General features: G+C 39.4%; 2 protein-coding genes across 7 annotated transcripts in view; one reads left to right on the forward strand and one right to left on the reverse strand.

The window, feature by feature from the left end:
• Positions 1–11023, forward strand: part of gramd1a (GRAM domain containing 1A) — a 40540-nt gene extending 29517 nt beyond the window's left edge. For all 6 annotated transcript variants that reach the window (XM_088997725.1, XM_088997724.1, XM_088997729.1 and 3 more), the window contains 14 exons: positions 50–145; positions 263–343; positions 421–539; positions 626–905; positions 2000–2153; positions 2265–2411; positions 4677–4798; positions 4966–5108; positions 5217–5320; positions 5408–5623; positions 6159–6243; positions 9540–9647; positions 10423–10543; positions 10621–11023. In XM_088997725.1, the coding sequence (XP_088853851.1) occupies positions 50–145; positions 263–343; positions 421–539; positions 626–905; positions 2000–2153; positions 2265–2411; positions 4677–4798; positions 4966–5108; positions 5217–5320; positions 5408–5623; positions 6159–6243; positions 9540–9647; positions 10423–10543; positions 10621–10704 (1860 nt within the window). In that variant the 3' untranslated portion in view covers positions 10705–11023. The remainder of the gene's footprint in view (positions 1–49; positions 146–262; positions 344–420; positions 540–625; positions 906–1999; positions 2154–2264; positions 2412–4676; positions 4799–4965; positions 5109–5216; positions 5321–5407; positions 5624–6158; positions 6244–9539; positions 9648–10422; positions 10544–10620) is intronic.
• Positions 11024–11842: 819 nt separating this feature from the next.
• On the reverse strand, positions 11843–22674 carry LOC148896934 (sodium channel regulatory subunit beta-1-like). Its single transcript, XM_088997731.1, has 6 exons — positions 21422–22674; positions 17334–17500; positions 15795–16032; positions 15572–15713; positions 15391–15465; positions 11843–15246 (listed from the first exon to the last, which is right to left on the reverse strand). The coding sequence occupies exons 1-5, from the start codon at positions 21483–21485 to the stop codon at positions 15399–15401; spliced, it is 678 nt and encodes a 225-aa protein (XP_088853857.1). The 5' UTR covers positions 21486–22674; the 3' UTR covers positions 11843–15246; positions 15391–15398.
• Positions 22675–23084: the final 410 nt, after the last annotated feature.

A 23084-nucleotide genomic window follows, 5' to 3' on the forward strand; every position in this document is an offset into this window, starting at 1 on the left:
CTTTTCTACATGGGTTTTTACACAAATGGTTGCTTTTGCGTGTCTGCAGATCACGATCCTGCTGAAAGACGTGACCTCAATGACCAAGGAGAAGACCGCCAAGCTCATTCCAAACGCCATCCAGATCAGCACAGACAATGAGAAGGTCAGCCATTCCTCTCACACAATTATTTGATTATGTGTAGTTTAAAAAAAAAAGCTGAGCCACTAGACAGGCGCATTGACCTTTTCATCCTTCTTTCCTTCCCATTGAAATTGTCAGCATTTCTTCACCTCATTTGGGGCTCGAGATCGCAGCTTTATGATGATTTTCCGCCTGTGGCAGAATGCACTGATGGACAAGGTACCCTCATTCCCATTAAATAACTTCGTCATGGCTTGATTATGTTATAATAATATTTTCTGTCTATATCCTCGCAGTCCTTGTCCCCCAAAGAATTGTGGCACATTGTCCACCAGTGTTACGGCACGGAGCTGGGCCTCACCAGTGAGGATGACGACTACGTCTCACCGACCGCCGAACACATGAACGGCCTGCTGTGAGTGGCTAAGCAAAAATGTGTTTCCACACACACACAAGATTATTCCGTGAATCATGTATAACCTTCTTCTATCATTGTCCCAGGCCTGCAGAAGAGTCCGTATCCGTCACTGATCTTCTGGACCTGAGCTCCGTGTCGCTTCCCTCCTCGGGCAGCTCCCCTCCTCCGTTGGTGCCCTGCGGTCAGATCAGTCCTCCGTCGGCGACCAGCGCTGCCGTGGGCTCGTCCCCTCCCTCCACCGCCTGCTGCTTACCCATCGAGGTGCCCTCCTTATCTGGCCGGCGGCTCAGCTCGGATGCCCCTGAGCCGAGCCCGCCCAACTCTCACGGCTCGGTGGCATCCACAGCGCCCACCAATGCCTCTGTAAGTCTTTAACTATCTATCTAGCTATCCAGCTAGCTAGAAAATGGCTAGCTAGCTAGATAGAAGATAGCTAGATAGAAGATATCTAGCCGGCTAGAAGATAGCTAGCTACGAGATAATAATAATACATTTGATTTCTAAGCGCCTTTCAAAACTCTCAAGCATACTTTACAGTCACAGGATTTGTATTTTTTTTGTGCGGGTGAGCAGCGGCAGCCATTCGTGCCAACATTCACTCTACCCGGAAGTAACACAGCAGCAAAGTATTCATATTAATAATAAAATACTACTACTACTACTAGAAGAAAGCTAGCTAGAATAGACGATTGTTCGCTAGAAGATTCACGATTGCTCGCTAGAAGATTCACGATTGCTAGCTAGAAGATTGACGATTGCTAGCTAGAAGATAGACGATTGCTCGCTAGAAGATAGACGATTGCTCGCTACACCTAGCTAGAAGATAGCTGGCTAGATGTTAGCTAGCTAGCTGGTTATTTGCTAGTTTGTTTGTGTGTTTATTTTATAATGTCTAGAAACAGTGAACATAGTTGGAGGAATAAGTACCGTATTTTCTGCACTATAAGACACACCTAATAGCCTTGAATTTTTTCCAATTGCTGACCTGCCTTATTAACCCAGTGCGCCCTTAAAACATTTTAAAATGTCATTTGTTGAAGGTGCACCTTATAGTCCGGGAAATACGGTTACCTCACTTCACACCTGCTTTGTCCAAGGATTAGTAATCAAACAGAATGTGGCTCTGCGGTCCCTATAAACTTTTTTCCAAAGCCAGATGGGATACAATGTGGTCAAATTTGTGACCACATTGTATCCACATTGTGTTTCCATTTGGTTTCCACTGGAAGCTGTTCAACACGCTTATGACTTCATACGACCTCATAATGGCATAATGTAGACATGAAGTTATGCAAGAGCAAGAACAATGTGTTCTGGAATGTTGCCCGCGAGTGTCTGTTGTGCTTTTTGATGACACGCCACAATTCACTCACTCACTCTCGGTGGCCACACATTCTAAATGGGCTTCAGTTCCTCTTCAAAGTCAGATAAGAATGGCCTGATTTCTTTTCCCTCAGAACCCAGAAGAAGGCGGGGACAGTCTATCCGAGTCAGCCAATCACATGCTGCCCCTACCCAACACCAGCCTGGGAAACCTCTCCTCATTGGACGCCACCAACGACGAAGACCTGCCCACCGACCCAAGCAATTCGTCCGACACGCAGGAGGAGAGTGAGTGTTGTCGCCTCACTTTGAATCGCGCCGTGTTTGGCGGCGTTTTTGCGCCACCGCGATTGTGAACGTTGTTCAATGTAAATGGCGATCCATCCTCGCAACCTTCAGGTGAGGTGGAATCGTTCTGCGGCGACCTCAACGGGCGACTGCACGTCAACGCCGCCGTACGAATGAGCGTGGACAAGCTGCACGACCTGCTCTTCTCTGCCGACACACATTTCATCCAGCACCTTTTCTCCCAGCGACATTTCACTGGTACATATACACTCACACGCGCGCACACAAATAAAACCACACGTGCAGCTGTTATTTTCACAGTCTTTTTCTAAAATACATATTTATTTGTTGGAGCGGTACAGAGAAATTCATGAAACAGTTTTAATTGCAAAACAAAATAAGTCATTTCTACATTTTGGAGGATCTTCCCATTTTTAAATTAACCAATTAACACATTCCCTGCCATTCACAAATGTATTTTCCGGAATTGATAATATGACGTAGAGCGCCATTTTTTTTTTGTTGCTTGGGTGGCGATAGAGCGCTGGCCAAAGCGTTTTTTTCCCTTCCACAAGGGGGTGGCATTTGCCTTTTTTCCCCATGTTAGTGCTTTGTTCCAGCTTCAGCTGTTGTTGAAGCGCTATATAAATCAATATGTATTGCACTGCCTTTTCCGCCCCCATTTCAAGCTCAGATAACTCAGACCCATATAATTTAGGAATTAACTCTTTTTTTCTGATGAAAGAAGACAGTGTCAGGTTTCTTACGCTGCATTGAATTTTTATGTAGTCCTAAAACTCAATATTCTGTGGGTCCTGCGATTTGAGTGAAAATGACAAAAACCTTGGCACTGGAGTGGACACATTTTTGCACGTGTGGCAGTGAATGAGGTAATTTATTTATTAATTAATTAAAACAGTTCTTAAAAACACATTTTGGTTCTCAATGCTCCCCATGAAACGATCTCTCTCATACACGCACGCACACACACACACACACACACAAACTAATTAATTAATTGTGTGTGTGTGTGATCATTTTATTGGTAGAAAATAACCCAAAAATATTTTAATAATTGTTTTGTGTGTGATCATTTTATTGGGAGAAAAGAACATTTAAAAAAAAATATTAATTTCGTGTTTCAGTTGTGTATGTGCAATCATTTTATTGAAAGAAAAGAACCCCAAAAATGTTTTTAATAATTAATTCATTTAATTAGTTTTTGTGTGTGTGCGTGTTTGATCCTTTTATTGAGAGAAAAGAACACCCAAAAATGTTTTTAATAATTAATTAGTTTTCTGAGCTGCGTGGTCATTTTATTCAGAGAAAATAACCTCAACATTATTTTAATAACGAATTAATTAATTAGTTTTTTGGGTGTGTGTATATGTAATCACTTTATTGAGAGAAAAGAACCCATTTTTTCAAATAAATTGTTTATTATTATTTTTTTTATGTGATAATTTTTTTGAGAGAAAAGAACCCAAAAATGTTTTAATCAATTAATTGTTTTTTTGTGTGTGCATATGTGATCATTTTATTGAGAGAAAAGAACCGAAATTTATTAATTAATTAGTTTGTGTGTGTGTGTGTGTGCGTGCGTGCGTCATGCGTGTTATCATATCATTGAGAGAAAATAACCCAAAAAATGTTTTTAATAATTACTTAATTCGTTTTTGTTTTAGGTGTATATGTGCGAACATTTTATTGAAAGAAAAGAACCCCAAAAATGTTTTTAATAATTAATTATTTTTTTGCGCGGTCATTTTATCAAGAGAAAAGAAGCCAAAAAGGTTTTTAATAACTAATTAATTATTTTATGGGTGTGTGTGTATATGTGATCATTTTATTGGGAGAAAAGAAACCATTTTTTTATTATTAATGAATTCGTTTTTTTTTTTTGGGAGGGTGATCATTTTATTGAGAGAAAACCAAAATTGTTTTCTTTTTAAATATTTTTTATGTTATGATAGTAGTGGTCATTTTACATAATTATTGAGAATTTTTAAGTTATTTTGCTATGCTTGGAATATCTTGTTTTCTATGCTTTCACCCCCCCCCCCCAATCCCCTTTCAAATTGCTGCTGTGGACTGCAAATTTCCCCGTTGTAGGATGAATAAAGGTTTTCTGATTCTGATTTACAATAAAAGCTCTGCTTTTTGGAGGATGGAGAAGAATTTGTCAAGAATCAAGTCATATTTTGATGAGATTCGGTGGCTCCATGACTCACTCCATTGTCACTTGTTAAGCGTTCTTTCATTCCTTTCAAATGAGGACAGCATGAGTGAATTTGGCCGAGGGTGGGGGTGGGGGGGGCATCATCCCCGCTGCTGAGGAACATTTTGTCACACTAATTAGAGATGAGGGGGCTTCCTTTGTAGAGACTGAACCGACCCCCCCACCCCCCTCATTCCATACTCATCTGGAAGCCCTCCTGTTTTGCATTCAAAATCTTTCTATTATGCTTTATTTATTTTATATATTCCTTTGTGTAATTCCATTTACTTTCCGTCAACTTGCAGACTTGAGCGTAGGCGAGTGGCGGCGGGACGGCGGCGGCGGGACCACCAGCCGCGTGCTTAGCTACACCATCGCTCTCAACAATCCCCTCGGGCCCAAGACTGCCCCCGTGGTCGAGACGCAGGTAAGAACTAGAATATCATTTTCCATGTGTGACCTTTGACCTTCAGGAAAGGAACGGTAATTTTACTCTGAATTACAACCGTGGTACTGGCTCGTCATAGGGATTATACTGTTGCCATGGTGACCATGAAGAAATGCTCAACACGATTTTTTTTCACCCTGTTTTAGACTTTGCACAAGAACAGCGCTCAGGGTGAGTGCTACGTGGTGGACTCAGAGGTGATCACGTCGGGGATCCCGTATCAAGACTACTTCTATACGGTGCATCGATACTGCCTCACCTCTATCAATAAGAATAAGAGCCGCCTCAGGTGATTTTGACATATTGTGATAAAAGTCACAATTTTCTTACATATCTGAGCAATTCATAAATAACCTATCATAAAGGGCTCATGCAAACGTCCTTTCTCTTCCTCCAGAGTTTCATCCGACATCTGCTACCGGAAGCAACCGTGGAGTCTGGTCAAAGCTTTGATTGAGAAGAACACGTGGAGCGGTATCGAGGAATACTACCGCCACATGGGTCAGTCATCTTCTCGGAGTTAAAACGGCCCCATGTATACCACCACTTGCCACCCAAACACAACATTGCCCCCCGCAACCCCAACAGAGAGCGAGGTGTGCAAGCTGGAGACGCTGCTTCAATCTGAGGTAACCGTGGTGACGGGCAGGGCTGCCAACAGTTCCGCAGAGACTGCCAAAACGCCACCGTCCCTCCGGCGACGCAAACGCACCTGCTCAAGGCGTCAGGGCGATCGAGACGGCGGGGCCTCCACCGAACGAGGGGAAAGAGGTGTCGGTGAGGAGCGAGAGCGCAGGGACGCCGGTTAGTGTACCACCATGAGAATTCACCTCGGCTTACGAACTTAATTGGTTCCCAGAAAGTGTGTGTAAGGCGAAAAGTTCATCTGCCAAACATTTATTTCCCATATGAAACCATTAAAAATGAGAATAAGCCGTTCCCAGGTCCCCATAAAACATAATTTTCGAGCTATCGAGGTATCTATCTTGCTAGCTAACTATCAAGCTATCTATCTTGCTAGCTCTCTAGCTAGCTGTCTTGCTATCTCTCTAGGTATCTGTCTATCCAGCTATCTCGCTAGCTGTCTGTCCAGCTAGCTCGCTAGCTATCTAGCTAGCTATCTCGTTATCTCGCTATCTTGCTCTATCCATAATCTATCCATCCATTTATTTGTTTTTATTTCTTGATTTATTCATTTATTCATCTATTCATACATTTGTTAATTTTATGTATTTATTTATTTGTTTATTCATCTACTCATATATTCATATATCATATATTTTTTTAATGTATTTATTTATTCATTTAATTGTTTATTTTTTGTGTTTGTTTTATGTAGGTCCTCAGTATATGAAGTTGAGAGAGCGCAGTGGAGGTGCGGCACAAAACAGCGTCTCCACAATCCTCCTCATCGTCAGCTTCATGTAAGTAGCAACACAATCGTTTGATTCCATCCAAGTGCTCAAACGACGAATTAAGTAACAGATGTCACATGACCAAATCTACAAAACCATGTAATTTGGTCATCACTGGAGCCCTGAGCAACTATGAGGTTATTTTCAGTCACTGGCAAGTCACAAAATGGTCGCCGTTTGAGATGGATTGAAAAAAGCGGGTGGATTTTTCATCTTAATTCATATTTCTCAAAAAAAAAAATAATAATGGGAAGGCCGCGTTTATACTCATTCGGTGCATCGAAATTTTTGCCATGGATTTTTTTTTAACTCATGACACTGCCAGATGATTTAGCAAAAATGTGTCCACTTCAGTGCCAGGGTTTTTGTCATTTTCACTAAAATCACAGGACCCTACAGAATATAGAGTTTTAGGACTACATAAGCATTCAATGCAGCGTAAGAAACCTTAGAATCTCTTCTTTTCATCAGAAAAAAAAGAGTTAATTCCTAAGTTATGAGTCTGGAGTTATCTGAGCTTGAAATGGGGGCGGCTGTAAAAAATACAATGCAATGCATCTTGATTTATATCGCGCTTTAACAACAGCTGAAGCTGTAACAAAGAGCTAATGTGGACAAAAGGCAAATGCTGCCCCCTCGTGGAAAGGAAAAAAAACAATGCCAGAGGTCTGACCAGCGCTTCATCGGCACTTGCAAGAAAAAAACTAAATCCGAACATATTCAGGAATGGCGCTCCACGTCAAACTTTTCAATTACCGAATACATTCCGGAATGGCAGTGAATGAGTTAACTTTCACTTTGACGCCCCTCCTAGCTGAAGTGAATGGAAAATAAAAGTAATGAATTTCTGTAATGTTTAACTTTTATTTCACCGAATAAGAAATATTTAACACAAACTAATGAGTATACAACATTACCCAAAACAGCTTTGTTTGAAACAGTTAAATAGAATAATACTCATAAATAATACAGAGAAAGTTTTTGTCTCTTTTGCATGCTAACACCTTCACGGTGCCTTTTTTCGGCATCTTTTCTCTTTGTGTCTCCTTGTGCACCACATTGTACCGGTGTGAAGGATCTGTATCAGGTATGCTATCAAAGCCTTTTATTTCCTCTGCAACTGCATAGCCACATTTTTTTTTAAACAGGAAACATCTGACTTGAGCTGATTGGGCTCATAGTCCATTCAAGCGCAAATATATTGATGTTTCCTGTAATTAAGTCCCACTTGTAAAATGTTTGTGAGCCTCTTTCACGTGCTTGTCATTGTCGCTTATCATACGCACACACACAAAAAATCTGTTCCCGCCAAGCACGCCAGAGCACAAGATTTTAAAAAAACTAGTTTCCTCAATGGTAGGCAATGGAAATCATTTACAGTGAAACCTCGGTTTACCAAACCCATGGCTTACAAACTTTTCGGTTTACGAACGTTAAATTATTGAAAATTTAACCTTGGCATACAAACTATTTTTCGGGATACACACGGAGCGCCACAATGAGTGATGTCGTTCGCGACCGAGCCCGTTCTAACAAGTAAATGGCAGTCGACTTGTTTTGGTCCTCTATTGCCCGCCCCCAGTCTTCGGTTAAAGCCACGTGATTGGTCAAGAACGCAGCAGTGGGGGGAGAGGGGGGGGGGGGTTGCAGAAGCACAGAGCTGCAAACATTAATTAGATAGACAGAGAGTGAGGCCGTTCCGCAAACAACAAAATGGCAGTCGACTTGTTTTTGTCCTCTATTCCCCGCCCCCAGTCTTCGGTTAAAGCTACGTGATTGGTCAAGAACGCAGAAGTGGGGGGGGGGGGTTAAACATTAAAGAGACAGGCAGACGACAATAGAGAGTGAGAAAACACACACAAACAAAAGGGAAACGACAGAGCTTGAAACAAAAAAACAAAAGTGAAATTGTGATAAAATGCAAAGAAAACAGTGAAATTTGGACTCCTTTCAACTTTGATAGTTCAAAGGCAGAGTGTAGACTGCAAGGGTAGAATATCCTATCAATCAGGCTCCACAAATAAACCGCACAAGCCATCTGTACACTTGATGCAAAAACTTATCAACCCAGCTAAACAGAAACCCAATTGATGAGGAACTAGGTAAAATTATCGCAGAGAAAGCACCTACAAGGGATCATTCCTCAACATGGTGAAAGAAGAAGGTTACGTTCCTCATCAAGTGTTTAATGCTGATGAAACCAGCCACTGCATTCCATCAAGCCATCAACAACCATCACAAAGGTAAATAAAATAACTTTATTATACACTATAGTTTTTTTTTCCTTTAATTATATTACAATAGCACATTTATTATACCTAAAATAATGTATACTTTGTGTCGTTTTAAGGCTTAGAAAATTAGAAAGTAGAACATTATGTTTTATGGCGACCTGGGAACGGATTATTCTCATTTTAATGGTTTCCTATTGGAAATTAATTTTTGGGATACACACTGTTCGCCTTACACACTGTCCAGGAACCAATTAAGTTCATAAGCCAAGGTATCACTGTACATAACATACTATTTTGTCCTGTTTTTGTTTTTCACATTTTTTTGTATTTGTATATAATTTGAAACTTAGTAATTCAACATTTTCACATTTCAGCATTCACAAATGTATCCACCTATTGACGAATTTTGGTTTTTTTTTTTTCATAACCAATTTTACATTACATTTGGTGATCAAATCAACTTTACCTTCAGTTTATATGCAGCCGTTATAATTTTTGTACGCTTTGAAATGTGATTAAAAACGTGCCATCGCTGTTTGGTGTATTTGGTGACTGCTCACCCACAGAAAAAAAAACTTATTCTGTGACTGTAAAGTATCCTTGAGAGTTTTGAAAGACGCTTATAAATGAAATGTATCATTATTACTTTTTTTTAATGTAGTTTTGAAATGTCGTACTTTATGGGCGTTTATTGAATGCACCTTAAGTCACGCTTATCGCAAGCACGGTTTTCGTGAACCTGGTTTATTGCTTCTCGGGTAGAAAAATAGCCACCATAACAACCCATATTTATTAAAATAAAATACCAGAAGTAATATATAATCAAATAAAATGTATCTGTTTATAATTAACAGTCGAAAACACGATTCAGACTTTGCCATCGTTGCTGAGGAGGAGCCTCATTGGCCTAAAACGCTTTGTCGCCATCTTGTGGCCTGTGTAGGCAATCGCAAACCCTTTGGGACCTCAGATGTTGTCGCTGTGTTTTTTGGGAAGCGATGGCTTTTAAATATTTCCCCCGCGAAATGTATTATCAAATACTCTTTATCCAACGTGTGTTTTTCTTTCCAGTCTGGTGGTGTTGGTGGCGCTCAACATGCTGCTGTTCTACAAATTGTACTCACTGGAGAGGGCTGCCCATACATTGGAGACGTGGCATTCGTACTCCGTGACAGACAGGTGAATGTTAATATGATTTAAAGTGGAACCGCTTTGAAACCGAGCCCAATTTTCATTGTCCACTCGATTAGGAATGCCATATACTGACTAAAAATGTCATGTAGCCATTAGAACTGAAGCAAATGAAAGGGAGTCTTGGGGTCACAACATTTTCATGCAGTTATAATAATGAATACAGGTAACATCCGAGTTACGACCAGGTTCCTTTTTCCGACAAAACGATCGTAAGTCGAGATCCATTCAAAATGGCCGATGTGACGTTTACATTACAGGATAGTATATGATGTCAATCTGTTGTTTTTATGCAACGTTTTCTATTGGAAACTATGATTTACCAAACTGCTTACAGTTAAATTATAAATCTTATAACGTTTTGTGTCATTTTTATCATTTTATATTTCATATTATCGATTTTTAGTTCTGTATCGTTCTGCTGACCCAAATACGCATTGGATATCACGCATACGCCCTTTTGAAAAATCGCTCTCCCTGCTATCGAAGAAGCCAAAAGAGGTCACCCAACACACACGCTCAGATTTAGGTGATTCGGCGAATGAAAAAAGTCTCAAAGAGGCGTGGCGGTGTGTGTGGCAACGCAGCCACAACGCTACATATGGTCCTTTGACAGCGATTAAAAAAAAATAATAGTTCTCAGTGCTGAGAAAAGCGGTTGCTCTCTGAGCTGGACAAAATGGCGGGAAGCTCAATCCGCATCTAAAACGTGATGTATTCAAAAAATGGACTTTGCTAAAACAGTTTCTTTTTCCACCGTCAGTCCTCTTCCTCAGACAGCAGGAGAATGGGCTCAGGTTTTACACTTGCAGAGACAATTCCACCAGGCGCAGCTCAGCAAGTGGCAGCAGATTCTGCAGTCGTCCGTTGCTCTCCTCGACCAGGTGTGTGTCGCTGTCTTCGTCGACGGATCAATTCCACTAATTTGTGAGTTAATCATAGCTCATCGCCATTTCCCTAGATGAAACAGTCACTCGAAAAACTCCACCAAGGCATCGCCGTCCCCGGGGTCAACCAGGACCAACCGGGTGAGATGGATCCATGAGCGCATCCTGTACGGTACTGTCCACCCTCCCCCACATTTGTATTCCACTAAACAACATGGATGGTGCACCGGTTCCATTTACAAAAAACAACAACCAGGGAACTACATTACCCACAAGCCCCTCCTTCACACCAGTTTGACTTGAAACTCCATATACTCCCACGATGACTCAGCAATAAAAGTCGGGACAGAGGGCCCACGGGTGGGCTCTCTTAAAAAATAAAAAAAAAGCCGCTTCACTGAATTTTCTTCCCACGCCACTTTTTGGGTTTTTTTTCCCCAAGTTGGCGTAAATCTTGGGATTTGATGTTTAAATAAATATCAAAACAAAAAAGGGACATGAAGACAACAACTTGGGACCGTTACAGTATTTATTGCTCAAGTCCACGCCCTCTGATTGGCTGTTGGTAGGTAGGCCAATAATGACTGTAGTGATCTTGAATGTTTCATAGTAGGATATATTGTTAATAATAAGAATTATGATGTGTGTGCGTGCGTGTGTCCACGAAGAGTCCATGTTACATTTCTGATGTTTTCGTAGTATTTTTTTTTTGTTTTTTGTTTTTTTTTTTTTTTGGCCAATGTTTCTCCGACACCTCATTCGCTTGCCAATCATCAAGGACCAACCGGAATTCCTTGACGGGACAAAAGGGAATCTCATTTGTAATACATTTCTATCACCTGTCACTTTTTTTTTGTTTTCTTTTTATCATTCTATCCCCCTCTGATCATGACCCCCAACTCCTTTTATTGACCAATCACCACCTACCCACTCCATTTACCCCCCCCCCCCCTCTCCATTCCGTAGCCTTTCCCTCCCATTTAGTTTGTTAAAGGCCCTGCTGTGCACGGCCGGCTGCGCACCACGACAAAAAGGGGTGTATTTATTTAGGGAGGGGTGCAAAGATGAGAATGTACTGTGAAAATGATGTGATTGTGCACACGGAGACAAATTGAAAAGAAGAGGAAAAAAATGCAACAAGCTATGACTCTTCTTTTGTGTGTGTTTTTACTCCATTTATAAAAAAATCCTGGTTGACTTTAAAGGACAACCGACGCCTCCTGACAAAAAAGACGCTTGAAAGGCGCTGAGAAATGAAATGGATTATTATTATTATGTGTCCATAATTTGTAAAATCCCTTCAAATGACTTCTACTGAGCATATTTTACAAAGACGCCACAGCAGATAGCTATATTTTACATTTTAAGACGCGCGCTGAATATTCAAAAAGTCTTGTTTTTGAGTTGGTGACGAGTCCTCACGTCACGTCATGAAGGAACGCCCCTGACCGAGAAAGCGACACACAATGCATTTTGGGCACTTTTTTTGGTCTGAAAACTTTGTGTTGATGGCGAAATTAGAAGCTAAACTCGTTGAATCGTTGTGTGTTGCACCGAGCATCTATTTGATATTCGCTGACAAAAATTCTAAGGAAAAAAAAATCAGCCGGTTTCCACGGAGCTTTGTCGCCATCTTCTGCCTCTTTTTGGTGCTACATTCCCCCAAATGTTGCCTCTAAATGACACGGAATAAATTATTTAATCGATCGCAAACATGTATGCTTTCCTCTTCAGAACTATTTGAATCATATTCCTAACTGGATGAGTAACAAGAAAGCATCTTTTCCGAAACTGAAGCCATTGTTTTGATTCTCGAGCAAGGCAAGACGTCATGGCGTGACGTCACGAACAAGGGGGCGGGACCTTCTAAAACTGAAACTTTCTGAGGTCATTTTGAAGTAGTTTTGGGACATTCTAACTCATTTTTATTGGTGTTTTTCATTGTCTACAAATATCAGCCTGCGTGTTTTGGGTATTTTAGATGCTATGAAACGTTTTTCTGATGTCAGTTAGGAAACAGAAAAATTGTGTCGGTTCACCTTTCAGCCTCACAACACAACAAAGCGTTTTTTACATGGCCGTTCGTTCATTTTTTTCTTCGCTCGTGTTATCCTACCGGCAGCTCATAGAAGGACTTTGCTGCCCTCTACTGGCTGTGATTAAAATACAAAAACTTGGAAGCAACAAGGCTTTTAAACCACAGCTGTCAACCTTGGCTAAAAACTGCCTTGTAAATGATTACAATTCCCGTATAAAAGTTATAGTACGCCGTACATTATTTAAAATGAGTTTAAAAAAGCGAAAATGCAGGGAGCTTACTGCACATGTGCACAATATAATCAAAATGACTTTTTCAAATTCATGCAATAAAATGCTTGAAGAAAATGAATAGAAACTCAAACTGTTTTAGATCAGTAAAGCATGATTGATCTTCGTTTTACTCCCTGGTGCTTTCTACTATCTTTGTGACTGCTTTATTTCCTGTATATGACCATGTTTTGTTACAGCTTCAGCTGTTGTTAAAGCGCTATCCCTATTTTTTCCCCCACCACCCACTGTGGTCATTGCTCTGAAGTAACCATGGGGTGTGTGTGAAATGTTTCCTCTCTTTACTTCTTTTTATTCAGCTATCTATCTACAGTGTATCTGGCTATCTAGCTGGCTATCTGGCTGGCTACCTACCTATCACTGTATTTGCTATCTATTAGCTATTTAGCTGCCTCGCTGGCTATCTCGCTAGCTATCTATTATCTAACTGGTTTGCTGGATAGATAGCTATTAGCTATCTAATTGGCTGTCTAGCTAGCTATTAGCTATCTGTTAGCTAGCTAGTTAGCTTTCTATCTATTTCAGTTATTCCAGGTTGAGTGAACGCTGGCGCGTGTGGCTGCCGCTGCTCACCCACAGAAAAACTGATCCTGTGACTGTAAAATGACCTTGAAAGTTTTGAAAGGCGCTTATAAATGAAATGTATTATTATTCTAGTATGCTCTTAGCTAGCTATTAGCTAGCTGGCTATCTGTTAGCTATATATCCAGCTGGCTGGCTATCTATTAGCTAGCTGGCTATTAGCTAGTTGGCTGGCTATCTGTTAGCTATAAAATAGCTCGCTAGCTAGCTTTTCATTTATTTATTTGACTTATTCTGGGTTGAGTAAACGCTTGCGCATGTGGCTGCCACTGCTCACCTCCAGAAAAACTGATCCTGTGACTGTAAAGTCACCTTGATAGTTTTGAAAGGCGCTTACAAATGAAATGTATTATTATTATAAATCCGACCGTACACAGCGATTAAAAAAAAAAAAAAATACACGATTGAGGATTACTTTTGCTGATTTTCCGTGACAATATTAGCAATTGGCGGCAGGATTGTTGTTGGTTACCAACAGTTGAGACAAACAGGATTTGAGCCAAAATGGTCTTTGTAAGATCGGGTCACAATTTGTATTTATTTTTTTCCTGTATAAAAGTTGTAGTTCGCCGTACATTATTTGAAATGATAAAAAAAATGTATACGTAGACAGGTATGTTGAACATTTTGTTTCCACACTGACACTGGAAATACTTTTGTGGAACAATAAACAAACAAACAAAAAATAATATCAGGAAATACTGCTTTGGTTTATTGATTTTCAGCAAATGCAGTGAGAAGTGAATCTTTAAATGACATTTAGAAATAAATCAGATTAGTAAAAAGTAATAATAATATTGAGTGTAAATCGGTGTCTCCAAAAAATATATGAAAATATTTTGGTTTAGAGCCTTTCACACTGAGAAATCAAAATAGTGCATACATGATTTTACTGTAACTGTAATACTGTCATAGTAAAAAAAAAATCCACAATTAGATTTTATTCTAAATTCGGCACTACTAATATTTTTTTGTTTTTATTTATTTATTTATTTATTATATTTTTATTGGTATTTATTTATTTTTGTCCCTGCTGTGATCCAGAATATATTAATTTTACTTGTATTTTTCTTTACTCTAAATGTCATTTCTTTATTTGATAGTCAAAAAGTTTTTTAAAAATCTTATCCTGTGCCTGTAAAGTGCAATTTTTTACTATTAGTACAGTGATTCCTGGGTTTACGAACCCCTTGGTTTATTTTTTGGGATACACACGGAGCTGCCGCAATGAATGTCGCTGACGAAGCCTCTTGGATAGGAGGCGAAACGTCCGAAACCTTCAAATTTGTACAGATGACGGCTGAAGAAACCTTCTCATCGATGGACCACTCCTATACGACTGAGAGCTTACACAGACGTACATAAAATAAGGTATATTTTGTGTAGTTTTAAGGCTTAGAAAATTAGAAAGTAGAAAATGATGTTTTATGGGGACCTGGGAACGGATTATTCTCATTTTAATGGTTTCATATGGGAAATTAATTTTTGGGATACACACTTTTTGCCTTACACTGTCTGGGAACTAATTAAGTTTGTAAGCCAAGGTATCGCTGTCTTAGTATTTTCTTTTGCTTGCATCATATTTTAAAAAAGAACAACCCGTTTATTTTTTCTGTTCAAAGATGCAGTGGAGCAGAAAAACAAGCACACACACACTGACATCATCGTTTTTTTTTTTCTTGTCGCTCTTTTGCATTAAAGTGTCCAAACGGGACCGTCACACCCCCGTATTGGCTTGTTGTTACGTTGAAGGCGGCGAGAATCAGACTCTGCGCCAGCACTTTCCCATACTGAGGTCACAAAAAACACAAAACAACAATCAGTCAATGCACATTTGTACTTTTTTACCAAATAGTTTTTGGCTTACGTGCATTATGGCGATACAAATGGTAAACTCTGAATAATTTTCGGCGGTATTGTGCATTAGAACCTACCGCGTGTGTTACTCTGCCACTTGCACACCTGCGCAGTTGTCTTTATTTTCAGACGCTACGGCTAAGTACTCAGCTCTGAATCGACGCCGACAACGATGAGGAGCAGAAGAAAAGAGAGAAAAAAAAGTCAAACGAGGTGAGAGAATTTGTTCCTCAAATGTCAAACTATATGTCGACTCACGCGCCCTCGCTCAAGGCCTCCTCGCCGGCCGCAGAGATCTTCCTGTAACAGTAGATCATCTCCACCAGAAGCCACACTTGCAATCCGATGATGGCCACGTACATCATCACCTCGGACAGGATGGACGCTACCCCCCTCGTCACTGTCACCAGGAGGAACAGCACGTGTGAGTTCTGATTCGCCCACCCATAAAAATAAAAAAAAAAGGTCAAAGGTCGCATACTTCTGGGCACCACGTGTAAATGGATGAGCTTGCTGGTGAAGGTGTGGAAGGTGTAGTCGTCGTAGTTGAGTAGGCGGCTGAAGACGCACTTGTAGCTCCCCGTGTCGTTGAAGGTGATATTGGTGATGTAAATGGAGCCGTCCTGGATGTCCAGCGTTCGTCTGCTGCCGCGCCACTGCACGCGCGACTCGAAGCGTTCGTCCGTGATCCTGCCGCGTTGATCCTCGTAGATGTACAGCTACCATGAATTGCAAAGCGTACAATTGGTTTAGAATAATGTGGAGGATTAGCATCGTTTCAGGATTTTCAATGTATTGTTTTTAACTGATAGAAAGATATGAATGCTATGCGTCATGAGTAAATTCAATTTAATAAAAAGAATGAGAAAAGGGCATCGTTTTACATTTTTGTTTTATTGGTGTATGTATATATATATATATATATATATATATATAAGTGACGTGCAGTCAGTGGAGGCAGGTGAGGCAGTGCCTCACCTGTCATCATGGAAAGCTGTCATGGAAATATCAAATGAAAAAAAAAATTAAACAGTTAGATGTATTTAGTGATTTGTACTTTAAAGTTCTTGTCCTTTTAACTTCACCGTTTTAGGATTTCAAAATCGCTAAATTTACCGTTCAAATACTAAGTAGATATAACGAGACTTTATGAGCGGTGACGTCATTGATGACGTCAGTGCCTCACCAGCCATGAACCTCACCGCACGTCACTGATATATATATATATATATATATATATATATATATATATATATATATATATATATATATATATATATGTATGTGTGTGTGTGTGTGTGTGTGTGTGTGTGTGTGTGTGTGTGTGTGTGTGTGTGTGTGTGTGTGTGTACATAATACATACATTCCACATTGTAGGACGAATAAAGATTTTCTGATTGTGATTAAAATATATTTTTAAAATTAAAATGTGCATTTATATATATATATATATAGCACACCGGCTTCACAGTGCAGAGGTATATATATATATATAAATATATATATATATTGGCTGGCAACCAATATATATATATATATATATATATATATATATATATATATATATAGATGTGTATATATAGATCAATAGATACATATACATATTTTTAAGATTTTATTTTAGATTTACATATTTAAATATATAGCTTTAAAACGATTCGGCAAGTAATGTAGATACAGTATATTTTTATTAATATCCACATATACGCATATTTTTATTAATTGTATATTGAAAACATACACATTTAATCTAATTTATTCAGAAGTACGTATAATGTATTCGTATGTATTATTTATTCATATATGCATATTTTTAAGATTTTATTTTAGATGTAATTATTTAAGTATATAGATTTAAAACAAGTTGACAAATAAAAGCTGTTGTGCAATTATTTTAAACAAAACAACATAAAAACCTCATTTATCTATTTCTGTATTTCTATTATCATTATTATTATTATTATTACTACTATTATAATTGTTTTTAATCAATCCGTTTCTATTTGCACGTGTGACTGACGTGTGAGAAGTCGTCCTCGCCGACAGCCTTGAAGAGCCAGGTGACGCTAGCCGTGGCCATGACCTCTCCCCTCCTCTTGCACGAGATGCAGCCCAGTTTGAATCCTCGGTTGGCCACCGCCTCCGTGTCCGAGTCCACCTCCACGCACGCGCCTCCGCACACGCGCACTGGAGAAAAGGACATGTAAGACCATTTCCTGTCATGTGACAAAATGAATGATTATGTGCTCAAAGGGGATTTGGTTGGAGGCGTTTCAGTTGGAACTGTCACTCAAGCGCTCTTGTTTGGCAATCGCCACCCTTTGAGCTCAGTCACAGGGCAAATAATAATCATAATCATCATCATAATCATGATAATAATAATCATCATCATCATAATACTCTTCCTCCTCCTCCTACTAGTACTAGTACTACTAATACTTCTACGACTACTACTACTACTACTAATAATAATAATAATAATAATAGTACTACTAATAGGACTACTACTACTTATACTCCTACTACTACTACTACTACTACTACTAATCGTACTGTACTGTAAAAAGTACTGTACTCGTTATATCGCTATAAAAAAAAATGACAGCTGCTTTTAATAATACATTTCATTTCTAACCGCCTTTCAAAACTCTCAAGGTCACTTTACAGTCACAGGATCAGTTTTTCTGCGGGTGAGCAGCGGCAGCCACACACGCCAGCGGTCACTCAAACCGAAGGTAACTCAAATAGTGTTCCAAACATTAATTTCCCACAGGAAACCATTAAAATGAGAATAATCCGTTCCCAGGTCTCCATAAAAAATAATTTTACACTAAATAATGCTTAAAACTACACAAAATTTACCGTATTTTATGTATAATAAATGTGTTGTGGTATTGTAATTAATAATATTCCTAAAATAACAATGAATGTGATCTAAAACATGTCAAATTACAAAAATGTATCGTCGCCATTTTATCATCTCTGAAAAAAATGTGCACACCCGCTTTTATAATAATACATTTCATTTGTAAGCGCTTTTAACCGGGACCCCCCACCCCCGTGTTCTCGTCACCTTTTTCCCCCCCGACTCACATTTTAGTTACATTTAACTTTCATTCGTTCAACATAAACAAACAATAGCGATCAAGTGTCCACGCCACGGGCAGCTCAATGTCAAAAACACTTTTTTTTATGTTGATGCGATAAAACGTCACAGCAAAGACGGTGACCAACGCGGATGCTTTGTGCGCACCGCATCAAAAATGTCAACGTTGCGTAATCGGTGACCTGACGAGTCGGAGTTACGCAACAGATATTCCAGAATTTTCCGTGTGCTGGCTCACTAATCCTTTGAATTAAATCCGGTGTGACCTCAAACCACAAAAAAAGACTGAATCACCCGCAAATGTATTATTTTTTTGAAATAATTAATCGAGTTATTCGTTTCACAATTCCTTTTGTGCTTTTTTTTTTTTATTTAGTAATTTCCATATCTTGTGACTATCAGTCTATTTTCTCCATTCGTTTGTCAGGATAAAATATTTGAGGAATGATCCCTTGTAGGTGCTTTCTTTGTGATAATTGTATCTAGTTCCTCATCAATAGTGTTCTGTTTGGCTGGGTTGATAGCTTATTGCATCAAGTGTACAGATGGCTTGTGCGGGTTATTTGTGGAGCTTGATTGATGGGATATTTTAACCTTGCAGTCTGCACTGCCTTTGAACTATCAAAGTTGAAACTCTCACTGTCGTCTGCCTGTCTCTTTAATGTTTAAACCACCTCCCCTCACTGCTGCGTTCTTGACCAATCACGTGCCTTTAACCGAAGACTGGGGGCGGGGAATAGAGGACAAAAACAGTCGGCTGCCATTTTGTTGTTAGAAGAACGGGCTCCTTCGCAAACGACACATCACTCATTGAGGCAGCTCCGTGTATATCCCGAAAAAAAGTTTGTATGCCAAGGTAAAGTTTGTATGCCAAGGTAGAATTTTCATAAATTTAACGTTCGTAACCCGAAAGGTTTGTAAGCCAAGGGTTTCATAAACCGAGGTATCACTGTACTAATAAAATAAGTTAATATTCCTCTTCCTTTCATAACTTTGCTGCTGTGTTACTTCCCGGTTGAGTGAACGCTGGCGCGAATGGCTTCCGCTGCTCACCCGCACAAAAAAAAATCCCGTGACTGTAAAGTGTCTTTGAGAGTTTTGAAAGGCACTTAGAAATTGAATGTATTATTATTATTATTATTATTATTATTATTATTATTATTATTATATGAATAATAAATCTGAAAGCCATGTTGGACCACAGCTACATATAAACAGGAAACCCCCAAACTTTTGGTGACATTTCGCTAGCCTCAAACTTTCCACGAGGACAACGAAGCGTTTCAGCGAATATTTGGCTCGCTTTTCCCGCCACAATGTCGGCACTTTGCCGTCCGGACAATGAATGAGACTGTGTGACGACGGTGCTGCCAGGGAGAAGCTTTTGATTCATGGGCCGTCGCCGCGGATGGCTTAATTAGTCCGGTCACAAAGGTGGCCGGCATATTGTCTGCCATCAATTTGATCGCTTCATCCATCTAGCCAAGATGGTTTCTGTGTGAGCTGCATTCATAATGCGCATTTTGTCCTTGGACGTACACACATACGCACACAGAAGTAGGACGTCATCCATGCTGGTGGAACATACTGTATTTGCATTCACTGTACCTCTTTTATTATTTTGTATTTATTTTATCTTTTTAATCTCTCCTCCTTTAGGCTTTCCTTCATAATTATAGACAATTGAACCTCTAAGAAGAAGAAGAAGAATGGGCTAAGTCCATGATTTGCTATGTGAGTTTAGAAATGATTTGCGAAGAGGGTGCTCTTTCTGAGGAACATCGGTCCAAATCAAGGTTTATAAGCAGTCTGTCATTCTATTCTGTAATGAGGTTTAGCGAATAAGGACGGTGGACCTGGCTGGGCTTCGTTCCAATAAAAATGAATAAATAAATAGCTAGCTAGCTACCTAACTAGATACATAGCTAGCAAACTAGCTAGCTAGATGCATAGCTAGTTAGATACATTGTTATTTCTTGTTATTTAGTTTTTTTTGTTGTTCTTTTGACTTCAAGACGGCGCCGCGAGAGTGGCTGCCTTTCCAGTAGCTCCTGTATTTTGTTTTTCTACTTTTATTCCTTTCATAACTTTGCTGCTGTAAAATGTAAATTTCTCCACTGCGAGACTAATCAAGGCAAATTCAATCCAATCCAATACATAGATACCTAGATAGATAGATAGATAGATACATAGATTGACAGATAGCTAGCTAGATACATAGCTTGACAGATAGCTAGCTAGATACATAGCTTGAGATACATAGCTAGATAGCTAGATACATAGCTATCTAGCTGGATACATAGCTAGCTAGCTCGCTAGCTAGTTATGTATCTAGCTCGCGAGATAGAAAATAATTACGTAAATAAATCAATAATTAAATGAAGACAAATAAATGTATGAAGACATAAATACAAAAAGCGCACTATAAATTAGGATGTATTGTACCGGGATACACACGCACACACTTGCAGTGTTTGATTTGTTTTTTTTGGGGGGCATATGAAAAAAGCCTTGTAACTCCCATTACTACTTGGTACTGGGGCTAGAATAACAAATCAAATGGCAGCAGCTGGATGAGTGGATAATCACTCCAAATGCATCACATCCTTTTTGTGGCCTCTTTTAAATCCTTGGTCTTAAAATGAGATCATCTGTGACGCGTAACTTTAAAAATTTGGTCATGTTTTGGTAATGCTATTTTAGCGACATTAACACCCGTAAATATTAAAGGACAACCGACGTCTCCGAACAAGTTGTGTCCATAATTTGTAAAATGGCTTCAAATGACTTCTACTGAGCGTATTTTAGAAAGATTCCACCGCATATAGCTATATTTTACGTTTTAAGACTCGCGCTGAATATTCCGGAAGTCTTGTTTTTGAGTTGGTGACGAGTCCATAGATAGATAGATATTTTTAGCAAGCTATATAAATATTTCACATTCCATATCATCATTACAACCTGTGGTGTTACCACGATAATGAAAACCATGAGCTACTCACCTTGCACTGCCACGAGTAGGACCAATGCAATTAACGTCAAGGGGTCCCCCGCCAAGTTGGACATTTTGTTTTGTCAGAAGCAAAAGTGTCAGAAATGTCCCCCAAAAAGTGAGCAAGAAGCAACAACTTGGAGTTGCGAGACTCTCGAATGTGATCCACCGCACCAAAAAAAAAGTAGGAGGCACAAAAGGAGGATTTTACTGAGTGTCCAGTCAAAGAAGAAGAATTGGTCGCAGTGTCGCCTTCCAACCTCTTCAATTATTCATAGTGGGTTTTTCTTGTATTTCCTTTTTTGGCTTGGTCAAAAAAATGATTACATTGAAGGTAACCACAGGGTTCATGTTGTCCCTACAAATGTGTTGATTTAGAACTTGGGTTCAATTGTAATTGACACCCTCCTTTAAAAAGGTCCTTGATTGTCCGAATACAAAACAGATGAACAAAAAAAAGTTGAGGTTCCCCCCAAAAAATCCATACATGGGTGAATCCACCAAAACGGGAAAGCGTTTATTGCTTTTGGCTTTTGCACAAAATCTTCAAACATTTTTTCATGACATCGCCAAGGTTAAGATCCTCTTCAAAAATGGCGCAAAATGTGGTACATGCTAACCACAACAACAGCAAATAGGTAAGTTTTCAGAAAATGTCATTTGAAAGCTCACCAGGGTCTTCTTTCACATTTTCTTGTTAAACAATTATTGGTCTGATCACCTGAGCACAAAATGAATGGATAACCAAGAATGTTTTCCCATTAAAAAAAGAAGAAGAAAAAAAACAGCGAATAGGTGAATTTTTCAGTGAATCAGATCGGATAGGACCAATCCCATTGCAAAAAAAAAAAAAAAAAATTAAAAGCCTTCAAATTAAAAAAAAAAATCACTCCACAGTTCAAAGAACATGAAACAAGTGTCATAAAAGTCAGGAAAATTTTTTGAAAATAACGATTAAAAAAAATTACAAATGCTGTTTAAAAGGCAAATCAATGCACAATGCTGTCAAAATATCCTCTATTGAGAAAGTGAAATTCTCACTTGCGATCATCCAGAGGTGGTCCCATCCCGTCCATGTTACTGAATGCCGGAGGGGGTTGGATTCCCACTCGGCAGCTACGCGCCTAACGTCGGGAAGCTTTCAAATGCATATCAGTTAAAAATAAAATATAAAAAAAGAGAGAGAGAGAGAGAGAAAGGAGACGGAATGCAGGAGAGGACAGCAAAGAGCTGGAGGCTCGCAAACGGACATGACGTGACCCTGTGCGGGGATGCTCTGCTGATCAGTCTTTTGGATAAGGAGGAGGGGGGGGGGGTGAGCGAGGTCGGGTGGGGATGATGTGATGTAACATAGAGGTGGAAGAGCATGACGGAGAGGTATCACCGGGTTGTCGTAGCAACCTGGATTTGCATGTAGTGGCCGTCTCCTCATTTGCATTTGGATTTTTTGAGTTATTAACTTCATAAACTCATTTTTTGAGTGTGCAGCAAACTTTAAAGGACAGCCGTCGCCTCCGGACAAGTTGTTTCAATATTTTGTAAAATGGCTTCAAATGACTTCTACTGAGCGTATTTTAATAAGATTCCACAACATATAGCTATATTTTTTTAAGACTCACGCTGAATATTCCGGAAGTGTTGTTTTTGAGTTGGTGACGAGTCCGTATGTGACG

Source organism: Hippocampus bargibanti, linkage group LG06 (assembly GCF_051943395.1).
Source record: "Hippocampus bargibanti isolate YZ-2025 linkage group LG06, ASM5194339v1, whole genome shotgun sequence".
NCBI classification, from domain to species: domain Eukaryota; kingdom Metazoa; phylum Chordata; class Actinopteri; order Syngnathiformes; family Syngnathidae; genus Hippocampus; species Hippocampus bargibanti.

Bases quoted from the DNA above. Each gene is read 5' to 3' on its own strand.
- LOC148896934 (XM_088997731.1), bottom strand. From the start codon at position 21,485: ATGTCCAACTTGGCGGGGGACCCCTTGACGTTAATTGCATTGGTCCTA. The intron at 15,714-15,794 runs GTATGCGACCTT...TCCTGGTGACAG, and splicing joins TTTACACGTGGTGCCCAGAA to TGACGAGGGGGGTAGCGTCC. The intron at 15,466-15,571 runs GTGAGTCGACAT...GCGTCGATTCAG, and splicing joins GAGGCCTTGAGCGAGGGCGC to AGCTGAGTACTTAGCCGTAG.